The sequence below is a fragment of the Acomys russatus genome, chromosome 6 (assembly GCF_903995435.1).
Source record: "Acomys russatus chromosome 6, mAcoRus1.1, whole genome shotgun sequence".
Taxonomy (NCBI): domain Eukaryota; kingdom Metazoa; phylum Chordata; class Mammalia; order Rodentia; family Muridae; genus Acomys; species Acomys russatus.
In genome coordinates, this window is record NC_067142.1 from 70,915,741 (window position 1) to 70,937,490 (window position 21,750).

At 42.8% G+C, this 21,750-nt stretch overlaps 1 protein-coding gene across 3 annotated transcripts in view; it reads right to left on the bottom strand.

The window, feature by feature from the left end:
• Positions 1–21,750, bottom strand: part of Pld5 (phospholipase D family member 5) — a 327,098-nt gene that overhangs the window by 16,944 nt on the left and 288,404 nt on the right. For all 3 annotated transcript variants that reach the window (XM_051147946.1, XM_051147947.1, XM_051147948.1), the window contains 2 exons: positions 9,999–10,196; positions 51–187 (listed from right to left, as the gene is read on the bottom strand). In XM_051147946.1, coding sequence (XP_051003903.1) covers positions 51–187; positions 9,999–10,196 — 335 coding nt within the window. The remainder of the gene's footprint in view (positions 1–50; positions 188–9,998; positions 10,197–21,750) is intronic.

A 21,750-nucleotide genomic window follows, 5' to 3' on the forward strand; every position in this document is an offset into this window, starting at 1 on the left:
TCAGACCAGAGGCCTGAGGACCCCATGGTACAGGTCGGAAAGTCCCTGACCTTTTTGTGCTGGTACTGGAGATAGGCAGGTAGTCGGTAACAGCAATGTACACATACTGTTTGGCATCATCAATCACGCTGTAGATGGCATCGATGTCAAAGCTTCTATTCTTAGGGCAAAAGAGTTTGGGAGAATTCTGTAAAGATATAAAATCCAAGATGTTAGAGTTTAACTTTAGGTAGTTAAATGTCAAAAGCATTTCAAATGTTTCTTCATGATGGTAGGTCTTGGTATATTGTTAGTTACATGGTATATAAACCTCCTTTTTTCTTTTTGATCAGATTGCAACAAAGTTACTTCCTGTTTTGTCAACTGAGGCAGGATGTGTTTCAAGTCCTTGAAGTCTGTCTCAGGGGAGAATTTTTTATTTCAGTGCAGACCCTGCTACTTTAAGAGTTACCTGCTTCAGCCTTAGGTGATTCTAGGATCCCTCCCTGTTATATATGGCTGATGAATTTCTAAAATATTACTTACAGATTTATATACATATATAGCAAGCGATTTATCCTAGAAGTCATTGCATCTGGGAAGTGATGTTGGTCATAAAAACATCCAAGACACAAATTTAAAAATCTTAGTTTTTTCCTGGATCTTTCATGGAGTCAGGAAGAGGAATGCTGATTGTAGAGACAGTCATCAATAACTTCTAAGGAAAACTGAAGCTCCTGTGGTGCCTAAATCCATCAAGAGAGGCAGAGAAGGATATTCTGCCAGGCATGAGCAAAATGAAAAAAGAGGCAAATTATGCTGGAGGTACTTTTCTCACAGCTGAACTTTTTTTTTTTTTTTTTTTTTTTTAAATAAAAACAAGTTGTCTTTAGATGCAGTTGATATAGCAAGGGGAAGAAATACTTCAGAGTCTCCTTTTTTTTCCCCCAGTGGAGAGGATTGAAAAGAATATTTGCTGTAAGTCTTGTCTTTCTCTGGCAAGAAATTCCCTGGGTTTAGCATAGGTGCGCAAAAGGGAGGATAAAGGTTTATGGAATAAAGGGCAACACTGGACAATAACAGTTCCCAAGGCATTTATCCCCCCATTCCTTATCCTGCATTTGTAGAAATTCAATTACATAGCTCACAGAATGATGGTACTGCAGTGGACACCTCCCACAGTAGGGGCAAAGAGGTTATACAGAGGCATATTAAGGGTACACACACTCCGGGAACCCCTGACCAGAAAGTTCTTGTGATAAGTAAAATTGATTATTAACTCAGCAAGCTCTGGAGTCATTGAAGAGATGAGCCCAATGGGCATGTCTTTGAGAGAATTTTTACATTAGGTAAACTGAGGTGGAAAGACCCACCTGTAATGTGGCTGATGCTGATCTATGGGCTGGGATTCTGAAGTGCATAAAAAGAGAAAGCAAATAGCACCAGCATTCATCTTCCGCTCTTTCACAGCTGCAGATATGATGTGGGCAGCTGCCTCCTCCTTGTGTTGCTCCGTCTTTATCACGTGATGGATTTCCCCCTGAATTGCAAGTCAAAATAAGCCCTTCCTCCCTTAAGTTGCTTTCGTCAGCAGAGAGAAAGGTGATGAAGTCCTCTTGGCCAGTGATAAACAGGGTATACTTTCTATAATTTATTTATTTTTATGTACATTTGGTGTTTGGGATACATGTATGCTTGTGTGAAGGAGTCAGATTTACTGAAACTGGAGCCTCCATACTTTTTATTAACTATTTTTATTTTAGAATGAAAATAAACTTCTATTCTTTAGTCGGGAAAATGTATTCAAACAGTTTCAGAGCAAGGACCGACAGTCCTGTGTTTTTCCTAGCATGCGCACATGTATGTGTGCTCGTGCGTGCCTGCGCACACACACATACACACACACACACACAGAGATGGGGGGGAGAGAGGGAGCGAGGAAGGGAGGGAGGGAGGGAGGGAGGGAGGGAGGGAGGGAGGGAGAGAGAGAGAGAGAGAGAGAGAGAGAGAGAGAGAGAGAGAGAGAGAGAGAGAGAGAGAGAACTTTATCTCTTACTGGAACTGAGATCTTGAGAACTTCTGGTCCTTTTTCTCCTGATTCCTCCTCCTTCAGGAACTGGGGCCTCACTCAGTCCCTGGTGACTTTATGATGCCAAATGCTCTTCCTAACCAGTTGCCTTGCCCTTAAGAGATGGGCACACATGGCTTTCAAGATGAGATCCTTCCCGCCTTGCGGATGAATGTCCCTGGCTGCTGTCTTTCCCCTATGCACCCCCAGCCCACGGCTGTTGTCCTTGGCTTCTCTGCTTCTGGACATTGACTCAGCTGGGCCCTCTGGGCCTTCCCTGCTTGTCTTACTGGATATGCTCTCTAAATTGCAACTTAAATATATGCCTCCCATGACATTTTCTTTCTTTGTTAGTTGGTTTCTTTCTTCTTAGATCTTCAGACAGAGGCTAACCTCTCCCACCTCTGTGACCCCAGGGTGTATGCTTCTCTTTCTTTCTTATCCACTCCCTTCCTCTCCCCTTTATTCTCTCTGTCTCTCCATCCCTGGCTTTCTTAGGCTAGGCAAGCCCTTTACCACTGAGCTACATCCCAGTCCCATCTTGACCATCTCAATCATGCTGTCCGATGGCATCAGTGACTCCATACTCTTGTACAAACCTTTGCACAATCCACCCCCAGAATTTGCTGCCCATCATAGTTGGCACATTCAGAGATGTAATTGCACGCACTTACCTCTCGTCAGCTAGACTGTTTGATCTTGACTTTAGGGGCTGTGTTTTATTCGTTTTCCTATATCCTTATAATGATTCATTCTCATGATTTGATTTCCTCAGTCTGTTTGGTTTGTCTTAGACATGGCTCAGTGTGCCACGGAACAGCTGAGGAAACTACGTCTGGATAGGTTCCCAGGCTCCGAAATGTGTCAAAAAACATCGAAGTAAGAACTTCCTGAGTTTCATCCTGGGATCCCAAACTGGCCTTTGCTTTCGGAGAGAAGCACGTTTCCGTGGGGGAGTGGTTGATGGGCCACTGTGCCCGATGCCATGGCAGAATGAGGTCTTTAGTGAATTAGACCAGATTCCACCCAAGAACGCTAGTATACACCTTCCACCATTTGTCTCCCTTCCTTCCAGCCTTTGCCACTCTCCTCCCTTTGTCTCCCTCTATCCTTTCCTTCCTCCCCTGAGACAAAGTCCCACTGTGTAACCTTAGCTGTCCTGGGAATCCCTCTGTAGCCCAGGCTGACCTTGAGCTTATAGCAATCTCTAAGTACTGAGACTACAGACACCACCAGGCCTGCCTAGTTTGCTTCTTAATGGAGTTACCAGGCATCGCACTCTCTTACTCTGGCTCACTCTGAGGACCAAATAGGAGAACAGTCTGCTCTTTTGCTGAGTCATGGGCTTGCAGCTACTGTTCCATCAGCAGATACCCCCATGTGCCCATCATGCTCCGGGCTCAGGTCTAGGCAGGTGGCATGTGTCAGTGGTCCAGGTGAGCTCATTTATTATGGCGCATCAGTCTAGCACCTGCTATACAATACAGTTTCATTTGTTGGTGTGCTTACTTATCTGCCAGCTTTTGGACTGTGCTATTTTTCTTTTTTTTTTTTGTACAACCCTCGCACCTTGTACCATGCACATATTGCATGCTCAGTAAGTTGCTGTGAAATGAACACAAATGCATTGCATAAATTGATAAGTGTTGCAGGTTTGTCTCACCCTGACCTCCCTCTATTACTAGTTGGAGTAGGTGCATTCTAATTTTTTTTTTTCTCAAACACGTGTGGACACCTTTATCAGCATTTATCCGCCTTAGTCTTTCCTGAGTTCCCTTTGCATAACATGATGCCTAAGGCTTGGCAGGAGCTCCGTGTGTTTGTCAGGGGAAGGCATGATTATTTCCACCAGGGTCTTTGCACCCAGGAGCTTGGTTCTACCTTTATAAGCAGTATATACATTCCCTAATATATAAAAACACAAAAAAAGATGCACTGCTTGGCTAGGATGCTACCTACTTCCCCTGTATAGAGGAGGCTGCTACATTCCCTTCAGCACTAGAAGGAACGTGGTGAGCTTCCTGAGGTGTTTCTTTATCCCACAGTTGAAGTGGAAGGCGTGACTGCAGAGCCCACTTTATGTTTCAGCTGCCTTTTTTACCAATCAAGAGCTCTTGAGGCACCCAGTGTCTGGCTTGGTCTAGGTTTTCTCTTGGATCGGTAAGTGCTAGATGCATGCATATTTTATTTTGCACACTCACTTAGTATGCACTTTGTAGAAAATTTAGTAGGTTTCTGATTTACTTCATAATGGTCTCCTGGGTTTTTAGAAGCCCATGCTGTCTCTCTAGAAGATATATATTGAGATGGAACCAAAAATGGAAAGAAAACTCACAGAATGGGAGAAAGGATTTGCAAACAGTCCATCTGCAAATCTGCCACATGTGGAGAATGCAGAGAACTCTCCTAAGAGAGCTCCCAGTGGACACTGCACACAATGAAAGATGCAATCAGCACACAGTGACACGTAGCTCATGTTCACTAGGAAGGCTAACGTGAGCCAGAAATAACAAGTGTTGACAGGAGCACAGGCACATGACAAGTAGGATTTTAGAATGGCTCAACCCATTTTGAAAGCAGTATAATAGTATATATAAAAAAAAAATCAGCACTTGGCAACTCTATTCCTAAGCATAAACTCCAAAGACTTGAAAAAAGTTTGTAGTTAGAATCTTGGATATGAATGTTCACAAGGCCATATACACAAGAGCCAGAAGACAAACACCAAATATCTATTAACCAAAGACATCTAAACAAAAATATGGCATATTTACAATGCAATATTATTTAGGTATAAAAAGAAACAAAGTAACTATATATAAATCTATGCTAAAACCTTGGAACATGTGAGGTGAAAAAAAGCCAGTCACAAAAGACTACGTTTTGTAATACTGCATGTAGATAAAATCTCCCTGGAAGGACACATGCGTGAAGGACCAGACCAGAGGCTTCCAGGGCTGAGGGATGGGAACAGGATGGAACTGCTAATGACTACGGGGTTCCCTTGGGGTGAAGAAAGCATTCTGAAATTTGACAGTGCCGATGACTGAAGAGCCTGTGGATACAGCGAAGCTCATGCAACTACAAACTCTAAAAGGACTGAGTTCACAGCAAATAACAAACTCAATACAATGTTAAAATACAAGTATTAAAATAGAGTGGATACTTTAAGAAGGAATATAGTATATTTTTGCCCCCAGATCAGCCCTGAGCTCTTTTCAGTGTCTTCCCCTCTCCTCTAATGTAGCCCTGACTATTGGGCAGGTGAACCGAATAAGAACAAGAAATGAAACCTGTCTCACACCCAGATCAATATCAACAGACCATGAGTAAACTAAGCTTTGTCCTAGAAAGCAAATGCACACTTTTCCCCCTGAGTCCATTAAGGTCTGTGGAAAAAAAAATCTACAAGACACAAATCCCTCCACCACCCATTTCTGTCAAACCCAGTCATTTAAAGTCATATAGGTAAATCTAACCAAGTACCAATTTGTGGTTCATGAGAAAATTATAAATAATCCCTATTTATATCCCAACTGAAAATTGGTATTTAATTGTACCGAGTTAAAAATGATCAACACTCTACTTATCGTATAACTGGAAATTGGTATTTAATTGTAATGAGTTAGAAATGATCAAAACTGTAATTTTAGGACTGATGATTCTTCAAGTCTTCAGATTTTCTCTGCATGTATTCAACTTACTTTAGGACTGTCAGCTTCCAAAAATATGATGTGCTATTTTATCATTTTTTTTTTAACAACAAATACATATAACTTAAATTAGCTTGCCTTGCTGTTTGCTTGGCATATATCATTGAAAAAGCTATACACATTCTTGAACTTTCCACCAATATCACTACCAATAAACCCAATATAACATTTACTTATTTATTGCTGCTTTCCAAGAATTGAGTGAGGTCATGGGACTATTAATTATAAAGAGGGAATGTAATTTTCACAGCCTTATAAAATATGGGGAAATCATCATAAACAAATAATTATAAAATCCCGGTGTGTGTGTGTGTGTGTGTGTGTGTGTGTGTGTGTGTGTGTGTGTGTGTGTGTGTGTGTACCCATAGACAAATACAAGTACTTGTATATGCCCACACACATAAATCTAAACTGCATATGAGTGCACTGGTTGGCTTTTGTCAATTTGACACAGACCTAGACAGATATGGGACAAGGGAATCTTAACTGAAAACAAAGTCTCTTCATGAGATTGGCCTGTAGGCAACTCTGTGAAGTATTGTCTTGATCAATGAGTGATGCCCAGATCACTGTAGATGGTGCCGTCCCTGGGCTGGTGGTTCTAGCACCATACAAGAAAGCAGGCTAAGCGAGCCATGAGGAGCAAGCCAGTAAGCAGCACCCTCCACGGCCTCTGCTCAGCTCTCACCTCCAGGTCCTCACCTTGAGTCCCTTCCCTGGTGTCCCTGGATGATGAACTACAAACTTAGATGAACTAAGTAAGCCCTTTCCTCTCCAGCTTGATGTTGGTCATGGTGTTTTATCACAGCAACAGAAAGCAAACTAAGACAATGAGAGAAAACATGAGATTTATCCTTCTAAATCTGGCTTATTTCATTAAACAATATCTCTAATTCCATCCATTTTCCTGAGAATAAATAATTCCATTTTTTAAAATAAATCTATCTTATCTTATCTATCTATCTATCTATCTATCTATCTATCTATCTATCTATCTATCTATCTATTTTGAAACAGGGTTTCTCTATGTGTAGTCCTGGATGTCCTGGAACTCTTGTAGACCAGGCTGGTCTCAAACTCACAAGTATCTGCCTGCCTCTGCTTCCTAACTGCTGGGATTTAAAGGTATATGCCATCATGCCCGGCCATAATTTTATTATTTAATGGTTGAATAAAATTAATGCATATGTGTATGCACTCACTTAAAAAAGCCTTTCATCTGCTGAAAGGCATCATGGTTGGTTCTGTATCTCACATTCTGTGAAAATCATAACAATAAACAAGGATCTACAAGTGTCTCTATGGTGTGTTGACCTAAATTTTTTCGAGTAGGAGCTCAAAAGAGGTATAGCTGGGTCATGTGATAATATGATTCTCAGGTTTCTGAGGAACCTCTCTATTGGTTTTCATAGTCTCTATACTGATTTACATCACCAGGAACTATAATGTATATATCTTCTCTTCCATCATCCTCGCTAGCATTTTCTGTCATTTATTTTCTTTTTTCTTTCTTTCTTCCTTCCTTTTTTTTTTTTTTTTCTTTTTTCTTCAAAACAGGGTTTCTCTTATAGTCCTGGCTGTCCTGGACTCACTTTTTAGACCTGGCTGGCACACAGAGATTCATCCGCTTCTGCTTCCCAAGTGCTGGGATTACAGGCACACACCACACTCGGCCTTCATTTGTTTGCTTGATGATAGTCATTCTAACTGGGGTGAGATGGATTTAATTTGCATTTCCCTGATGGCTAAAAATGTTGATTTTAAAACTATTTTACTGGCCATTTGTTTTTCATCCTTGAAAAACTGTCTGCTTGACTCACCTGATCACTTATTGATTGGATGATATAGTTTTTTGATGATATAATTTTTTCATAGCTGATAAGCATTAATTCTCTAACAGATATATTGTCAAATTGGTTTTCATTTGGTATTTCTTGGGCTTAAATTAAAGGTAGATATGATACCATGCATGAGAAAATAAAATAACAAATCAAATAAGTGAAAATAGAAAATAAGCATTATATAATTTTTAAAAAGTATCAGAATATGTGTTTTTTCAATTCATTTTGTGGCTATCTCTTGGATGAAAAGTCAAAAGTGTCCTTAGATTGGAGCAAAGATTTCACTGTCATTTCTAGTGAAAAGGGGTCAGAAAAAAGATTTTGCAGCCAAGCAGTGCTGGTGCACTCCTTTAATCCTGACAAAGGAGGCAAAGGCAGGTGCAGGGGCAGGGGCAAAGGCAGGGGAAGGGGCAGAGGCAGGGGCAGAGGCAGGGGCAGAAGCAGAGGCAGGGGCAGAGGCAGGGGTAGAAGCAGAGGCAGGGGCAGAGGCAGAGGCAGGGGCAGAGGCAGAAGCAGAGGCAGGGGCAGAGGCAGAGGCAGAGGCAGGGGCAGGGGCAGGGGCAGGAGCAGGGGCAGGAGCAGGGGCAGGGGCAGAGGCAGGAGCAGGGGCAGGGGCCAAGGCAGGGGCAGGGGCAGGGGCAGAGGCAGAGGCAGGGGCAGAGGGACAGATAGACAGAGATAGAGAAGCAGAGTCAGGCAGATCTCTGTGATTTCAAGGCCAGCCTGTATCAAAACAACAACAACAACCAACAACAAAAAATAAACAAACAAAAATAACCAACCAACGAAATACCAAAGACCTTGCAGTTTCAGTGGGTTTATCTAAAGACTTAAGGCTCTCTGTGGTACATATGGCAACACCTGCTTTTTAAAATGTAGACAAAAACCATACTCACTTATCTCTAAGACTCACACCTTAAATTCAAGCTACATGATTGTCTTAAAAAGGTTGCCCATTCCTTTAGTTTAGTTCTTGTTGCTCCTCATCTATTTTTCTGGATCCCTTGCTTGAGGCATCCTGTCATTTGTTTCCTACTGAGAACACACTCTAGTGTTCAGGTACTATTGTTGTCTGGAGATGCAATGAAAATGCTGCTTCTAAAAGGCTCTCTGGAGCGATTCCACTTGCCACTGCATTCTCCACCTTAGAAAATAAGTCTCGCTGCTCCATCGAAGTCCTTCACATCCATTTTCTGCACTTCACATTTATGTGAATTTTTATTTTTATTTTATTTTAGACAAATATTACCCTCCTTTTGACTGTCTTGCACTGTCCTCTGGGCATTCGCATCATGCTTTCATGTAAAAGGGTAAAAAGAATATAGTTTGTTGCTCTGGATAAATGTTCTCTGGTACCTAAGAGTCCTTGGTGTGAGCATCCTGGCATCCATCCGTGCACGAAGGACAATAGCCACTTGGGAACTGGTCTAGAGGAGACTTGCTGAGAATTAAGATGAGCTCAGGAGTATGACTCAGGTGAGATGTATGATGTCTTACCCTAGATTCTGTGGCTCAGGCCCAGGGGGACTTTGGGAGCCTTATAAATTGGCACTGAAAAATGCCTCCTAGGTGATTTTTAGTTGTTCTAGAGTTTGGAGACCAGGGTTGGAGGCCCAGATATACACACTCCCAGTTCCTAGTGACAGCATGGTGGGGTAGATAGTGGGGTGATGGGACAGGAGGTAAGGACAGAGTGTTATTTTTCACCAGAGGCAGGAGCCTCAGACATCAGGGGTGGCCTTGTGCTGGCCTCTCCCAAGGAAATAGCTCAGCTCTGTCTTTGTCTGCTTTACAGAGTGGGTTAGCTCTGACTTGTCTCATCAGAATCCTACTGTCAGATCCATCTGGGAGTAATGGATGACGAGCTCACCAGCTATAGTGTCAGCCCAAGGAGCTGACGCCTCCATGGTGCTTCCCATGTGATGGACTTTCTGCCACTGGAAAGCTTTAGTGTCTTCTTCTGTCAATGGACACAGTGGGATCTTTATCACTCCACCCTCAGGGGCTCAGGGAAGATGCAAAAGAAAGTGCAAAAATATTGTAAGAGCCTGAGCCCAGTGGGGACTGTTGAGCAATAGTATCTTTTGGATGTGACAGTACTGTCGTGTTTACAGACTCACACAGCAGTGTGGCTGCCTGTAAGACCTGCATGATATTAAGCCAGTCAACACTCCAGGAGAGTCAGTTTTCCTCAAAGGCCTTTAGTATGTTGCCCACCTTCTAGTTAATAGTCTTCCACCTATACACCCATGCCCACATGGGCATAATGGATTATAAGAAAGAAAGGCTTTGAGATTGGCATGTGATGGGGGATGTCTGGAGGAGTGAAGGAACCAGTCTGCATAACTTTTGGAGGGCAAAAGTTGGGAGGTGTAGCGGTGAGGGTGGATGACTCACCGACACAAAGGCTTGCGACTTGGTCTCATTCAATTGGAGCTGAAGTTTCTTCTCATTGTCGTAGACGCCATAGAGCCTCTTGGACCAGGTCTGAGGGACTCTGCTCTTGAATTTTAATGAGCTATATAAAGCGAATATCCTTTGTAAATCTAGGACCAGGCAGCTGCAGTTGTAGAAGATGACACCGAGTTCTTTCATCTGTGAAATTAAAATTGAGAGCATCAGCGTGGGGTGCAATCGATGCTGAGAAAAAATTCATAAGAACGCTACAGCAGAGACACCTTCTTTTATGCATGTTTTTGTTACACAGAAGCCTATAGACAGGACCGCATTATAGCATATAGAAGAAATGTATCCTAAAATGTTAATATACAGGAATAGAACCTTTCCTCCCTTTTTGCATTTGGCCTTTTACAGAGATGACTTTACCAGCTATAGATTTAATATTGGTTTTTTCACATTTTCCCTACTCAACACCATTTTTTTAAAATGAATACTTAAGCAACAAGACAATGACCCTCCATTGAAACACCACACAGTGTGATCATCATAGATTCTGGAACCATGCTGCCTGGAAATTGGCCCCAGCTCCACGGTGTTAGGGCGGTGTATTATCAGGGTAATACATTTCATCTCTGGACTTCAGTGTCTTCTTCCATGAAGTGGAGAAAATAGTGTTACGTGCACAGCTGGATTTTCTATGATAGACTGGTCATAGAACACACATAAGAACAGTGCTTTTAACCATTAAAAATTATGACAGTTGTTACTCTTACTGAAATTTCACACTTCTTGACTGTAGTAGATTAACACCCTGTACCAAAGAGACCATGGAGGTATTTTTCTCCCCTCTGTCCTTGGTGTATGAAAAGGAAAGTGAAGTCCAAACAGTTAAGTAAAGTTACAAGTCAGAGATCAAATCAGTGGCAAATTTAAGAATTTGATCACAGGTTTTGTGAACTGTAGTTAATATACCCAGGCAAAGATTGCAATGGCTTCCTCTGAGTCTACCATGTCTTTGTGGAAACTTCATTATATCTGATTTACTCAAAGTAACAATGAAAATTTTTGGTTGGAAAAGAGCAGAACATGCATGTGCATGTTTTATATGACTTGATGTCCCTGCTCAGGGTTGTTTGAGGGTCCTGTGGCGCCGAAGAGCCATAGCCCAGGACTACAAAATGTCCTGCTCATCTATCCCTTTCTCCAGGAGAGACTGCCCATTGTGTAGAAATATGTACTCCCAGGACAATATACTACGGGGACCTTTCTGTGGTCATCTCTTCTGACCTGTCTTCATTTTTCTAGCTCCTTAATAACCACAAAATAGATATACACAGATTATTTAACCCCCTCCAGAACTTGTCTCTATTTTCTTGCTAATGAAAAAAATATCATAAACATCATTGGAAATAATCTTGTGTGTGTGTGTGTTTGTGCAAGTATTTCTCCAGTAATGCTTATCACAGTCAGAAGAACAAATACATTAAGGTTAAGAAAATGAAAGGTTTCAGTGGACAGGTGGTTCAGGGACATACAGACTCTTACAGCATGGGCCGTCTAATCAGAGCTGAGTGGCTGGAGCTGAGAAGGAAGGGGAGAATGTGAGTGCAGGTCTAAATGTGCAGATATCTCTTTCTAGATGACAGGGGTAGAACTAGAGGGTTAGGATGTTGGATTCCAGGGCATTTGGGGCTGGGATGAGCAGTTTGATGTGTCTACTGAAGGCCATGGGAGGCAGGTAACAAGGGAGGGGCATCATCAGACTGTGATTTCAGGCTTTTCCTTTGGCCACAGTATGGAGAAGATATGGGAAAAGACATGAGCAGCTGAAGTCAGGAGCCCAGCTCTCAGGCTTTGGCAGTGTCTGACAGCACAATTTCCATGTTCACATGTGCTTTCTAGCCTCAGAGATTTGCAGAAACCACACATAGTAACTGTTTAAAAAATTTTACTTTGGGCTGGAGAGATGACTCAACAGTTAAGAGCACTGGCTGTTCTTCCAGAGGTCCTGAGTTCAATTCCCAGCAACCACATGGTGGCTCACAACCATCTATAATGTGATCTGATGCCCTGCAGGTGTACATGCAGATAGAGCATTCATATATAAAAAAACCCAAATCTTTAAAAAACATTTCTTTTATTTTTAATTATGTGTATATGTGTGTATGTAGGTGGGTATTACCTGTGTGAGGGCAGATGCCCAAAGAGTCTAGAAGATGGTATCAGATCTCTTGGAGCTAGAATTATAAGCAGTTGCAAACCTCTGACATGGGTACTAGGAAACAAACTCAGGTCCTCTGCAAGAGCAGTAAGCACCACTGAGCCATCTCAGGACAAGGAAACCCCTTTCTTTAAGAAAATTCTCTTTTAATTTTATATTTGTGTTCTATTATGAATTTTATGCACATCTTATTGCATGAATTGCCTGCAGAAGCCAGCCAGATGAGAACATCAGATCTTGGGGAACTGGAGTAACAGACGCTTAGGGTCCATTGTGGGGGTGCTGGGAACCAAACCTGGGTCCTATGGAGGATCAGTAAGTACTTGTAACCACTGAGCCTGCTCATGAGCACTCCACAGCAACTCTTAATGATGCCTCATGGCAAGCCGACTGTCTGCAGTGTTTAAATAAATAGCACACCTTTATTCTGAGCTCATATTTACAAGGAACATTTACTGAGGATATCATCTGCTTCCTTCAGCCTGCCACTGAGAACACACCCTGTGTCAGGCTCTACACCTCATTGTCTGTAGGTGTGGGGAGCTTTGTCAGGGGACAGATGGTTCACTGGCCCATCTAAGGCCAGGCATTTGTACTGATGATTGAACGTCAGGTTTGGGGAAGTCTCCAGATGGGTCTCAGGCTAGCCTTGCCAGGTGGTCTCCGTCTCACCATCTTCACCTTGGCTATTCCAGGGGGTTTGCACCACAAGGGCTGTTCTGTTAAATTCAGATCTCAGAATCCTGGGGCATGAGGTTGGTCTGCCGTGAGGACATCTGGTTGGAACACAGCTTGTCTGCATTCTGGACTGACAGTTATTTCAAAGGCCAGACATTCACCTGGGAGACAACTTCTGACCAGCTACTGTTACCCAGCCCTGATGCCTGCACATTCCCCATCTCTAGACATGCAGCACAAAGTCACAGAAGAGAAATAACATGTACCATAAAATTATGATACAATCTAAAACAAGCCACATTGGACATCATCAGCTAACAGTGTTCTTTACATAGGTGTAATCACGTGAACAAAAGTCCATCTTCTCCAGAGATGCAGAACAGGGTGGGAAAATGGCTGCCACTGAAATTAGGTAAATTATTTGGGTTTAGGATCTTATGGAGTCCAGCAGACAACATTGTTTTTGCCACTGAATGTGCTTCTCTCCCTGGATTCTACCAAGAAGCTCAGAGGGACTCTCCTGGGAAATCAGGCGGATAAAACACTTTTTCATAAGCTTGTATTACAACCCTGTGGCTAAACTCAGGGACAGGAAGGATCGTATTAGCATCATGCCTCCTCAGTTCATTTGCTGTGAGGCTGTGAACAAGCTCTCCAACTTCTTTTTGTCACGGAGAAGCAGCCATGACACCTGGGGACTGGCACACAAAGCTCAGCCAGGTCTTTGCGTTGCTGGCATCCGGTTTGAGCCTTCACCTCTCTGTCAGTTTCATAGAACTGCATTCATGATGGATCAAGGAAAAAGTGAGACCTTCTAATCAGGACTGAACACACACACACACACACACACACACACACAAACGTGAACATCATTCAATCTGTGAAAATGACCAAACACCCCTCAGCCAAGCTGACTATAGTTTTACTTACCTCCTTGTCACCATCCACAGGTACACGTGAGACTTATTAAGACAACCAATCAGGATCTCCTTCACTTCCCACTGGCATCCAATCATGAACAAAGCCCCGCTCCCTCAAGCACTTCCCCCAAACTACCCAACAGAAACCCCCAAACGTAACACATCCTAGAACCCCCTTGCAGAGATGCCCCACAAACCTTCTCACAACAGCTGGCTGTCTTCCTATTCTTGTTGGCCTTTGGCTGGGGCCAGTGATGCTACCTCATCCCTATGCCCACGTCACAGGGCTATGAGGACAGACCGGCCACTGCGGCAGCACAGCGCACAACGTTCAAAGAGTTACTTTTAGACAAAGTGCTAGGTATTCGGTATCACTTTAGTTAAAGTGGCAAGCTCATCCTCAGCGGTGCAGAGGTGCTTGATGGGAAACGAACAAGTGAAAAGCAACAGCGATACCCATGGACAAGCACAGAGAAGGATGGTGCATTTGGAAGAGGCTTGCCCCATGGCGCATAAAGCCAAACAGTCCTCTCGAGAAGGTTCTGGTCTCTCTGTGATAGAGTTCATCTTGCAATGCATGCTGTCACACACTTCAATCTGGGCTGTTAGGTGAGTCAAACCTTCAGTGACGAACGGGAAAATTGGGACCATCAAATAAAAATGCTTATTTCATGGTCCTATATTTGTGGGTGTTATTTTTCCCTGTAGATGTGATGGAATGGAGGGAAGCATAATTTTAAATATCCCGGACCCCCTGACTTTCCTCACCTGATTGTCACTGTGAAGACACAACGGGCACTCTTTCTTCGTGTTCTTTCCAGAGTTACTCTTAATATAGCTTTCTTTATTTCAATGATTCAAGCAATGTAGGCAAAGAGTTAGCATCCCCTGGCCCTGTAGTGTGAACTGTCGGGTGGTTCGGGAGCTTTTGTCTACACTGCCTAGACTCACTCTACTTTGGGGCTTACTTATAACTGTAGACTCTGAAGGCAAAAGAGAAAGCCCACCCCACTCTCTAGAGATGCAGAGGATCAAACTCAAGATGGCATGGCACATTTCTAGTTACTATGTATTGTTTTAGTTTTTTTTTTTTTTCATCACTGTGACCAAATGCCTGACTGGCAGTAAATCAAAGGAGGAAGGATTCCGTGGGCTTTGACTTTCAGGTCTATGGTCCCCCGTGGTAGGGAAAGATCCATGGCTGGGATTAGCTTGGTCTGGGGTAGAGAGCTTTTGTGACCCACCTTCCTCACATTTCCACAGATAAGGAAGCTGAGAGGACAGAAGTTGGATCTAGGCCCCACATCTGAAAGCTAAGCCTCACATCCAAGGGGCTTCACAACCTCCCAAGATGGTGGTGCCAGCTGGGAAATAAGTGTTCAAACATGGCATTGTGAGGGACAATTCACATCCAAGCCATAAAATACATGTTGGTTTGAGACTACTGTTGAAGCTGTAATGTTGAAACTGGCTTTTGTCTTGTAGGTTTTTAACTCAGAGAATGAGCTCTGGATAGGTGCATAAAACAAAACTAAAAATGCCAGCAGTGGGCAAAAGTCAAGGAAGACTCTGACTTCTGGTGAATTTTGTGTATATAGACGTGGGGGAAGCTAAAGGCATAGTAGGTGGGTAGGGCCATATTTAATGTTGTCCTGGCACGGAGATCAACCTCACCAGCCAAAGCCTGCCTGTGCTTTGTGGCTGTGATGCTCAGCCTGGCCTAGCTTCAGCCGCACACGCTACTGGGCATCCTACTGGCTGCCCTGGCTTTCCAGTTGAGGTATTCAGCTGATCAATACAGACATAATTGAGTTAAATTGATTGATGAACGGGTTATCTGCTTGAAATAAATCTGTCCTGAGAAAGCTGATGGCTCATCTGCTGATTATTTTTGGAAGAGAATTATTCTGAGGATAAGGTCATTTTTTTTTTCATTTCCACAAAATGGGAAAACTATCCTATGGTGCTGAGAGGGGCCCAAGATCTCAGGTGCCCGCTCTGTGTGGTCAGCAGGCTGCAGTGCAGTGATTATTTTATCTAAAATTCAGTTTGTCCTAATGGTTCCTCTCCCTGCTTTGCGCTGGTACCCGGAAGTGCGGGAAGCTTGGGTAAGGGCACTTGGGTTTCATAGGATCCGGGACACACTCTCAACGTGCTTCTTGGGGGAGAAATAAGAGAAGCAGCCCCAGCTATGTTCCAGGGTCTGCTCCAAATGTCTCACACATCTGTGGCTTAAAAATCATGTTCCTTACCAGGCATCCTTTCACTCGGGCACAGCGGTGGGTTTCACAGAGACATTTTTACATACGCATATCGTGTGCTTGGACCATGTTCACCCTCTCCTGCCCTTCCTCGCCTCTCTGTTCTGTTATTCCCAATCATTACTCTCAGGCAGTCTCGGTTCTAGTTTCATGTCTTATATGGTATATTGTTTCATATATCTATATAAAAGAGAAGATCTACACGTGTGAAAAAGCATGACACTTGTTTCCCTGAGTGACTAAGTTCAAGTCATGCCACGATCTGTTGCATCCATCTTCATGGAAATGGCCCACCTTTGTCCTCCTCCATGGCCAAATAATACTGTGTGGTTCATTTATTGCACATTTTTTTTCCATCTGTTGAGCTGCTGGTGGACATGTGGCTATCGTGAGTAGTGCTGCAACACATCTGCTTTCTTAAACTTCTCTTGAAGTCAACCTCATATGTATGGGAACTGAGGGATAGACAAATCAAATGGCTTACACAGATGCGTAGCAAGGTAGAAGCTGAGCTGACAGGACTTAGAGACAGGTGGTTGTGCATTTGTACAAATACTTCTTTAGGGAGGGATATCTTTTCATTTATTTGTGCCTTTAATTTCTTTTTATGAATTTGATATTCTTGAGAATTGCAAACACGAATACTGTGTTCACATCATCCAGCATTCAAGCCTCTTGTGTCCTTGCCGGTTCCATCTTAAATTCATATGAGACCTCTCCTTTCCTTGATTATTGTTACAATACACACACACACACACACACACACACACACATGCATACAAGCACACCACACACACACACACACAGAAATACATACCACACACACACACCACATGAAAGCACATACACACATACTACATGCATGCACATGCACACACACGTGCAAGCACGGGCCTATAAATACAATATACTGAGTCTACTTAGTGCTGCTCCTATGTGCATGTGTCTGTGGCTGACCACTTGGAACTGGACAGATTACCAAGGGGCTCATCCTTGAAGAAGACTGAATTGGCTTCTCTCAGTAGCCATTAATTTCCTATAGCTTCTCATGTAGGGCCCACGTTCCATGACATTTCTCCCACCCACGTTGACATGCCAACTAGTGTAACTAGTGTTGTCATTGTGTTGGCCTTATTTAGATCATATTGTTGATATTCTGTGAGTATAACTTTCCTCTCTCTCTCTCTCTCTCTCTCTCTCTCTCTCTCTCTCTCTCTCTCTCTCTCTCTCTCTCTCTCACACACACACACGTAGCAGACATCCCGGGCCTCTGGTTCTTACAATCTTTCTACTCCTCTTCTGTGATGCTCTCTGACCCCTAGGTGTAGAGATTGTGTTGTAGACATACTATCCCATTTGTCTACAGAACTGGATTTTATAAGGATATTTGAATAAAAAATATAGTGTATTTTGGCCATGTTTGTTTCTCCAGCTACCCTCCCCTTTCTCTTCTCCATTCCTTTAGTCTCCTTCATCCTCCTAGACAATTTTCATATCATATGTAACAAGATGAGTTTATGTATCATATGAAATCTAGACTCCACTAATAAGAGAAAATGTGCAATGTTCATTGCAGAAAGAGTCCTTTCTTAAGCAGAGTACTTGAGTCAGGGTGTTTCCTGGAGGTGAAGGCCACATCTCACTGTTCATATCTGTGTCCTCATTTGGTCTGAAGGGTGTTCTGCATCTCAAAAGAAAGGAAAAATTAGGGAAAACATGATATCACAGTAGATCTTTTTTCTTTTACCTCTGGTTATTTGTTTGAGGTAGGGTTTCACAATGTAACTGTGTCTGGCCTAGAAATGGTTGTGTAGGTGAGGCTGGCCTCGAATGCACAGTGATCCTCCTTCCGTTATCCCTTAGTTCAGGGGTTGCAGAGTGCTATGCCACTATGCACTGCTATAACACATTTCTGTTTACTGTTTTCTTAGGAATGGTGGAAGGCAGTGATCAGAATGAATGAAAAGATTCCTTGTTGCTAGGACTTGAGTGAAAATTTAACAACAGCCAGGCCTGATGGGTTTGTGGCCCAGCAGCCAAGGCAATCATCTGATGGATGCTCCTGTCTGCATCCCAGGGAGTAGGAAGGCATTCGCTTCGTTGTCGGCTGTACTTCAGAGTAATTAATGCAATGAGCCAAACCACAGCTTAATTTATTATCATCTACACATGTCCAGGCTGCGGATTCCATAAATGTATAGAAATGTAAACAAGTATTGTAAAAAAAAAAAACTTCCTGACAAAGACAAAAGACCCTCCGACTGTGAAGAACTTCCGGGTGCCCAGTTAGCTGCTGATTAATATTTTGAGTTACGGCAGGAAACTTAATCGCTGCTAGCGCTAGCTTCATTTTATTTCAACCCTGAAGGGGAAACCTTTGGTATTGGAGATAAAGGAATAATAGCACCGTGGTAGCTTCAAGATACACTCCTGTGCAGGGACATACTGTCGGTCCTGGCTTCCTACCCCCGAGCAGGTGGCTGGTACTGCTTAACTCCCTGCTGTCCTGTTTTCTGTGTCTGCCACATGGGAATAACAGGGCCTGACAGAAGGAAGAAGACTAATGGAAGAGCCAGGAGACGGTGCAAGAATCTCAAGACAGTTAGTTCAGCATTGTTTCAAAACCAAAGAAATGGAAGCTCCCAAAAGGAAATGACTTATCATTAAAAAAATGGCTTGAGTGTTAGAAATCAGTGAGACCCTTTCCAATTAAAGCTGTGAAAGCACCACACTGCGTCATCTGCCCTGGGTTCTCCATCCCCTTCCCCTCTCTTCCTTTCCTTCCTTTATTCCGACTTCATTGCTGCTTAATCTCTAAAAAATGTTTTATTTATTTTATGTGTGTGTACATGTGTACATGTGTGTGTGTATATGCGTATGCATCCTACAGATCATGAGTAGAAGTCAGACACTAACTTAGGGGAATCACTTCTCTCCTGTTATCCTGTGCATCCTGAAACTGTCCTCAAGTTGCCAGGCTTAGGGGCAGGTGCCTTTACCTGCTGAGCCCTATCACTGGCCCGCATGCTTCATCTTTTTAAAGATCTGACAGCTTTCCAGACTGCCACATTTAAAAAAAAATTAATATTTAATTTCTGCTGTAAAAATCCATATGACAATCTCTTGACTTTATTTGGGAAAAGGGAAATCAATAGATGAAAGCTTGACAGGTTAAGGACAGGAATATCCACGAAGAAATCTTGGTGGAAGGAGGCCAGAGAGCAGAGTGGGATGAAACCAGTTTGGAAACCACTTCAGTTATTTTAGGGGTACTTACATTTCAGCTGCTACCTTTAGATGGCTCGAAATGATTCAAAACTGGCACCTTTGTTCTATCATTCCTGGTCTTGCCTTATTATCAGCATTGTTTTTAATGTTTTTAAAACAGGGTCTTACTGTATAGCCTAGGCTGTGTCAGACCCTCACCCCCCTGCCTCAGTCTCTGAAGTGCTGGGGTTAGAGGTGTGTGTTGCCATAATGTTATTGTACACTGTGTAAAAGTTTACCCTCACATTATTCACATGTTGATGTCTCTATCACATTATCTGGTGTCAATCCAGGCGTGGCCTTGTAATGCTTATTTTAAAGATCTTTGGTTCTCAAGTTTGCGTAAACATGCTCATCATTTGTTCTCTGCTTTGCCAATGAAAGCAGGAAGCCAGTACTGGGTGATAGAATAGGGCGAGGCATCCATTTCTAGTGAGAGGAGGAGAAGGAGAGAAAAAGTGGGAGAATTCAGCCACAAGGAGACGTCCAGAAGGCATCATAGGAAAGGGCCAATTCTAGAGAAAACTATAAATGCAAGTATTATGGGGCTTTTGACTGTGAGGAAGATAGATTAGTTTAGATTTATAGTGTCCAGTATTTGTGCCCTTAAGCTATAAATGAGTCATAGGCTGTCTGTGTTATTAGTGGGAACTAGCTAGGATGAAGAAAACTGCCACCATGTTGATTTCCTGGAGCATTGGATATTAATTATTCATTTATAAATGGTGCCCACATTGGGCACCATCTGTAAAACCATGTTTTCCTCTCACATCCCAGCTCCCGAAATAATGACGCTGAGGCTTAAATATATTTACAAAAGCCTAGGCCAATATAGCTAGGCATATTCCCTGGCTTGCTCATAACTAACTTCCTATTTATTCGATTTTAATTTCTTCCACATGACTGGTTACCTCTGCTCAGTTTTATACGTCCATCTTCTTCAGAGTCACAGGTGAATCTCTGCTTCTGACTATCTCCCAGAGTCCCCACCCACCCACGGAACTCCCACCTTCTTTTTTCCTGCTTCATCTAACAGACCATTAGCTTCTTACTGACATGTGATACTTCCATACTGATAGAAGAGATTCCTTATACAGGTGTGTGCCACCACATCTGGTTTCTGTCTTCTTGCTCTCTTAATGGCCACAGGAAAGTTGAAATCATCGCAGCTTCAGGTGACTGTATTTGGTAACCTGTTCAAGTCCCCTCCAAGGATATACTGACTTTGATGAAACACAGGGCTAGATCTGAGCAACTCCATCTTTTCCTTCACATTTATAAAACATCCCACTTCCTTCACACACAAGGATGATGATAATAATAATAGTAGTAAGAACAATATTTTTATAACTTCTATAATAATATTTATTATATTATTATATACATACATAGGAAAATTTGTGAATGATGTTCTACTTTTCATTGTCAAAGTGAAATCATCAAATTATAGGGAAATGGGCAAGCAGATGCAATGAGTAGCCTCTCAGCTTATAGTTTGTAATTTGCACAACTAATAAGATGTTCATGCTCTAGCTAGAGATCTTGAGATACAGCCTTTGGTTTGAAGATTTTTCAGAAGAAACAGACCTCCATATTTCCTCCTGTCTGTTCCTTTTTAATTCAGACTGCAGGCTCCAGATCTTTTCAGGGTTGCCTCTGAGTCAGGAATGTTTCAGGGCACTTGTACCCTAACAATGGGACAAACGAGGAGTGGTGAGTCTTTCAAAAAGAAACATTGTATCTAGACTTCCAGCCCCATTTGTCTTCCCCTTTCCCTGCCCATGTGACTCTAGGAGTGTATTAGGATGCCTAGAGGATACATGGCCTCTCTAGATCAGAGGTTCCCACTAGGCCAGCTAAAGCCCTGATTGCAACAGATGGCCATCCTCAGAGTTTATCTGTCTGATCACGTGAACAACAGCTCAGGGTTGAATTTTAACTACCCCCGTCCTACTTGGGGGACAGTTCCTCACCCTTTTGTGCTTGTAAATGGCAGCTTCCTTAATATCTGTGAGTGAAGGATGGAGAACACAGGACTCACAGGAATCTGACTCAAAAGCCTCCTTTCCGAGGACTTAACTTTAATAATAGCAGCTTCCAAGGGAAGCATTTCCAAGGGAGGAAAGCATTTGGTAGTCTTACCCAGCTGTGACGCCTATGAGGCACAATGATCCGCACAGCAAATATCCTTAAGGTTGCGACAGTTGTATCCCTATTTGGGAGGTAACCAGTAGCTCCCTAATTGGCCTTAAGGCTATTTGGACAGAAAGGAAACCATGTCTGGTACTAGAAACCTAGCCAACCATACATGGCTGGTGAGGGTATACATCTCAAGGGAGAAGCCATTGCTGCCACTTCCTGGTAAGATTCCAAACTGTATTGTAAATATGTATCCTTATACC